Here is a 6,022-nt window from a genome sequence, read left to right as displayed (position 1 = left end):
TATTGAAATTGCAGATGTTTGTGATGTGAAGCCTGAAATCAAGATAAATCATGTCTGATCTGTTTCCACCTTTATTGCGACCTTGCAGCCATTAACATTCAAGTAAAAAACAAATTGACAATTTTTAGAAAAAAATAAGTGAAATAAAAAAAGAACATTACAATGCCCTGGTTGTATAAGTGTGCATACCCCATAAACTAATACTTTGCAGAAACACCTTTTGCTTTTATTATAGCAGTGAGTCTTTTTTAATAAGTCTCTATCAATTTTGCACACCTGGGGGTAATTGTATTAAGTGCCGCTTTCTGCAAGTCGCCGGAAAGTTGGCAGTCAAAATTTAAAGTGTCAACGGTTTTAAAGGCATTGTTTTGCCCTTAATGCCATCGTCGCTTTAAATTTTGATTGCAAACTCGCTAATTGCCGGCGACTTGCAAAAAGCGGCACTTTAATATATTTAACCCCTGGACTTTGCACTTCTATCTTACTCCTCCCTCCTTTTCTGGAGCTGTTCCTTGGTTGATTTGGAGCCTGTGTCGCAGTTGAAGAGAAGCAGCTCCAAAGCATAATGCCACCACTATGCTTCACAGTAGGTATAGTGTTCTGGGTAATGAATTGTGTTGTCTTTGCACCAAACACATCTTTTAGAATTAAGTCCAAAAAGTTCAACCTTGGACCATAGAACATTTCCCAGGTGGTTTGGGTTAATTGAATGTTATTGGTTTTTTTTTTTGTTTTTTTGAAAAATCTAGATGGGCTTGGATGTTCTTTTTCTGCAAGAAATAGCTTCCAGCTTGCCACCCTAACATGTGCAGAATACAGGAGATTGTTGTCATATGCAGGGAGTGACTAGTTCCTGTAGCTGCTCTAATGTTGCAGTAGGACTCTTGTTAGCCTCAGTGATGAGTTTTCTCCTTGTCCTCTCATCCTCTGTGGAGGGACTTCCTGATCTTGGTAATGTCCCCATTATGCCTCATTTTTTCCACTTATTGATAATAGTTTTCCATGGTACATGTAATTTATTTGTATATATTTTATACTCCTCTCCTGATTATTACCTCTCAGCAATGAGATCCTGTATATTAGACTTATGCAGCTAATGTACTTAACACAGTTTTCAGGACATTCGTATGTGCAAATAATAAACTTATGTTGTGGGTGATAGAAGAGGATGGTTTTTCATTAAATTGGTGCCTCCAATCACTTTATAATAGTTATATATTGATATGAACACATGCAGATGATGCAGCTACCACAGAAAGCATCTATCGCTCTTCACCAACGGTCACAGAAGAACTGCACGAAAGTCTTCTGGTCCACGCATGCGCAGTAGTGCAATGCGGGTGGCCGGACTATGACCCACTTCCTGTTACCACTAGACCATCTGGGATTACATACAATAGGTAGGAGATGGAACGTACTGCTCCGTGCCAACACATTAAAGGTGGAAAAGGTCTGGCATAATTTATCTTCATTTCAGGCTTTCCATCACAAACGCCTGCAATTTCAAAAAGGGCATGTAGACTTTTTATATCCACTGCGGTATTGATTATATTTAGCTCATGTGAGTCCAGACTGCATTTGACTTATAATATTTGTTTTTGTTTAAGGTTTTCACTTGATTTCTGAATGCTGACATGTTTGCCGGCTGCAGAGCCACAAAGAGGTAAGATCTTGAAGCTGACCTCAATCATTCATATTTCATACAGCCTTGTCTTCAGTTACATTGAGTGACACATTGTTGACCTGGAGATAACTATAGGAATAAACAAATATCTAAATATTTGGCCAGTTATCTCTAGCAGGATTTCTTTTCATTCTTGCTAATTTTTAAAATGTTTGTTTTTTGGTTAGCAGAGTGCTTCTTTTTTTATTGCACATCTGTTATTCTAACACTTCTATAGTTTTGGATCATTTTAAGACTATGCTTTTGTTATGTACGTCTAGTCGCTAACCAATGAAGATTGTCTACTTCAAATAGTGTGGTTCCAACTCACAAAGCGGTTTAATAGCAAAAAGTAGCAAAGTAACAATTCAATAAAATAAGTGCAGCCGATTACATATGCAGGCGCCCTGGATCCAGCATACAGTCATTTAGTCCTGAAGTCTGTGGTCAAAGAGACTGACTGTTGGACCCAGAGCTCCTGCTTATATACAGTTCGTGATACAGTGAAAACAATAGAGATGATTTGGCATGTTTCCATAGGTTCAGGGTTCAGGACAGTCCAGTGAAATGCAGGTCATTGGCTAGTTCTAATGATGCCCTCCAAGGGTGGGGGTCAGCTCTCAACAGATGCATACTAATCTTCCTGCCGAAAGCTGGTTCAAACTGGTCTATTTGCATTGCACACACAATACCATTCTGATCATTTATTCTCTATAATCCATATCTTGCATATGCAAGGTGCGATCTCTTAGGCAATTGAACCGGACGTCTGAGGATAAATAGGGGATTAGAATGATACTAGACATGATATGTTTCCTGTATCCTGAACCTTAGATCTCACTAAAGTGTATTTAACATTACTATATTTAACTATAAATTCGGCTACATTTCATTATAAATGAAAGCTAGAAAAAAATGAAAGCTAGAATCTGATTGGTTGCTATAGGCAACATCCCCACTTTTTCAAACCTGCATCTTAGTAAATCTAGCCCTATGTGTTTGAATTATTTTTAAGTTGAACTAATTACAAGTGTATGTGTTCGTGTAAATGTGTGTACAAGTGTTCGCTTGTGTTGTGGTTGAATACTCTCCTCCACGCCGTAGCGTGCTATCCGCATAATTTCAGACAAAGACAATCAGATTGCTAGATATTAATTTGAAATGACCATATCCAATTATTTGACTTCGACACTTTCCAAGCAGTTTTCATTGCAGGTTGCACTTGTTAGAAATACCAATCAGTGATTTCCTTTAGATGTGACAGTAACATTGCTCAGAGGTGCAAATCTGCTTGCACTGAAACACAGCACACAATCTTCAATTCGCTTCTCTGCCTTTTGGCTAAGATCCAGTGTAGTTCCTGTCCTAAAAGGGGTGTGTCAGGGCCGCCCTGGAAGGGATGGGTCTCCTTGGTCTGATGCCAGAAGGCCGGTGGTGACTTGGCGGCTCGAGGTGTCTGTGCCTCCGGGGGACAGGGCCCGGAGGAGACCTGAAAATGCACGGGTGGTGGTGGCCCCACGATCACGTGTAAAGAGTAAGGCACGGGGCACAATACACTGAGAGCGAACCCTGCACCACTATTTACTTTCTTGGTCCCGGCCTTATGGCTGGGCCAGAAAAATGTTTACACCCTCCGGCCATCAGGCTGGGGCTTATCGGCACTTTTTTATTTTTATTTATTGAACATGTAGCACTTATGCACATTTAGCATTTTTTTTTTGCACGGATTTGTTTGTTTGATTTCCGTCTGCACGTTTGGGTTTGGGTTTGACCCTAAGGGGAACCGCTCTCCCTCAGTCATCTGAGACTCTCTCCTTATGGGGAGAGTTGAAGAACCAGTCCCCCGGGGAAAGCTTCGGCCGACCCTGGGGTAAAGGGGGCTGCCCCGAGCCTTGCAGCAGTCCTGAAGACCCTTGCCCTCTAAGGGGCCTTTTGGCTCCAAGGGCCGGGGACGTAAAGGGGCACCCCCTAGCTTTGGCGAAGGGGTGTCCGAAGAATCTTTGTCCTCCAAAGAGGCCTTTTGGCTTCGGGGGACAGGGAGCAACGGGGCTCTTTCCTTTTTCCTTTTAAGTCCCAAGCCCCCAGCACTGTTTTTGCACGGCACTGGGTGATTGGAGTACGTACCTCGAGCTTAAAAATTAAAAGCCTGGTTGTTAAGGAAATTTAGTGCAGATTTGCACCTTTAAGCAGTATTAATAAATAAACCTCAGTGTGTAAATCCACAGTAAGACACAACTTTCTTGACAATTCTGTCCCTCAAAATATCTCCCTATGTTATTATACTCTTATGCTCTAACAAACCAATATATATTATTCCATCTGTGCATTTAACTTATTGGAAAGTGCTGAAAACAGCATTTGGGATTTGTTGTTTTCTTGAGAAATCTAGTGAGCAATGTAAAATAACAGGCTGAAGCATCCGTGTAACATGGACCTTAAAATACATTAATAAAATAGCAATGTTATTAGGCCTCTTAAGGCTTTTTCTTAAAACTCCTTATCTGGTTATAACAAAGTGTTTTGTGCTCCACTTGATGTCTTGCTGCAACGCATCAAGGAAGATGACTCAGGACAGAGCATACAGCAGGGACAGATGTGAGTGAGTTCTCTGTACAGCAGTGCGGAATTAGTGGCGCTATATAAAATGATGTTGATGATAGACGGCATGTTCAATTAAATACTCTCTTCCGTTCAAATTGCTTATTACTTAATAAGTACAGGTTTATAAACTAAGGGTTTATAATAAACTTTAGGTGTAAACCTCTCTTGAAATCTAGTAATAGTGAACTATATGTTCATTGCGTGTTTTTCATCTTCTCCAGGCTGTGCTGGGGACAATTGCTTTATAAGCGTCTGCTCCAATCCAGGGCCCTCTCAGGTGCAGATGCTGTGAATGCTTTAAGACCATTCTATTTTGCTGTACATCCAGATTTCTTTGGTCAACACCCAAGAGAGAGAGTAAGTAGCCTCAAGTATTAAACTTTTTTTTTTTTTTTTTTTTACAAACCCAAAGCTCAGTACGACACAAAATAACAAAAGAGCATTTCAGTTAAAGGTATACAGAAAGGGTGAAATGGAAAATCAATCTACTGACACCCTAAACATCGCTGCCATAATAATTCAAAAGTTGACTAGACATCCCTGTCCTGTAAGTGTGTCAAAAATGTACGATGCTGCATTGTTTCAGCTGTTCCATTTGCCCACAAAGGGTGTCGCAAACATGTACAGTATTTTCATTAGGATAATCCAAATATGTAAATGGATTGATTCAAGAAATGAACCAGAAGATAAACTCAAGTAAAATTCAAAAAGATGTCCTAGTACATAATGAACATTTTAAATTGGTGCATACAATCCACTTAAACAATGTATAGGTATCTTTCTCAATTAAGGAAATCACATCAGCCTGTGACTTTCATAGACCTTTAACCATAAGAGGGTGCTGTGAACACAACAAAAACCTATAAATGGACATAATTTTATGGTCTATTAGCTCAGTTTCAAGGGACACCTGTAGGACAAATTAAATCTCATCAACTAGCCTAATCTACAAATATTAAAACCGAAAGCTAATTGATATATAGAAAGCTGATTTCTGCTATTAGATTATCGGTGTAAACATTATATACTGAATGTGGCCCAATGATGACCTTCAGGAAATGCTAAGAATTCACAAAGACAAAATTTAACCAAAAGTGGTTTATTTGTCAACTCTCTGTATATTCGTCAGTCACACATGCAAGGAGTACTTTATGTTGCACATATGGCTGATCAGGGCAGAGCCTGATTTCTATAGATAATATTACCAAAGGCTCCAGAGAAACATCTGTATGCTTCAACCCCCTTAGCCCACTTGTCAGGGCCTGTCCACTAATGTAGTTAAGTGAGCTGAGATGTTATGTGATATATATAAAAAGAAAGTAGACAAAGCAAAGTCCTATAAGCCCCTAGTGGCCTGAACGATAAGTTTGTTCAGACTATGGATATAAGGATCCATAAATGGTAACCCATACTTACCAACTCCCGGAAACTTGTTTCCGGGAGAGGGGGCGTGACTAGAGGGCAGGAGGGGGCGGGACGAGGCCAATCGCGTCATTTTGGCCCCGCCCCCCACGAAAACGTAATTTGCATTGCGGGGGGCCAAAATGACGCGATTGGCCTCGTCCCGCCCCCCTCCCGCCCTCCAAAATTGCGTGATTCACCGAGAATCGCGTCAAATGATGCGATTCTCGGTGTGAGATTGGGATGCGGGAGAAATGCCAGCTTGCCCGGGAGACTGATCCGAATTTCAGGAGTCTCCCGGACTTTCCGGGAGAGTTGGCATGTATGTGGTAACCATACTGTCTACATGGGATCAAA

The 6,022-nt window shown here is 40.8% G+C and overlaps 1 protein-coding gene across 1 annotated transcript in view; it reads left to right on the top strand.

Annotated features, from left to right (window-relative positions):
- The first annotated feature begins 568 nt into the window (after positions 1-568).
- The window catches only part of LOC142158443 (T-cell activation inhibitor, mitochondrial-like), a 31,660-nt gene continuing 26,206 nt past the window's right edge, over positions 569-6,022 (top strand). Inside the window, exons 1-2 of the mRNA XM_075212394.1 lie at positions 569-1,663; positions 4,486-4,621. Coding sequence (XP_075068495.1) covers positions 1,635-1,663; positions 4,486-4,621 — 165 coding nt within the window. The 5' untranslated portion in view covers positions 569-1,634. The remainder of the gene's footprint in view (positions 1,664-4,485; positions 4,622-6,022) is intronic.

This window comes from Mixophyes fleayi, chromosome 5 (genome assembly GCF_038048845.1).
Source record: "Mixophyes fleayi isolate aMixFle1 chromosome 5, aMixFle1.hap1, whole genome shotgun sequence".
In the NCBI taxonomy this organism is placed as follows: Eukaryota; Metazoa; Chordata; class Amphibia; order Anura; family Limnodynastidae; genus Mixophyes; species Mixophyes fleayi.
Note: the sequence above shows the minus strand (reverse complement) of the source record. Positions and strands in the feature narration are given on the sequence as shown.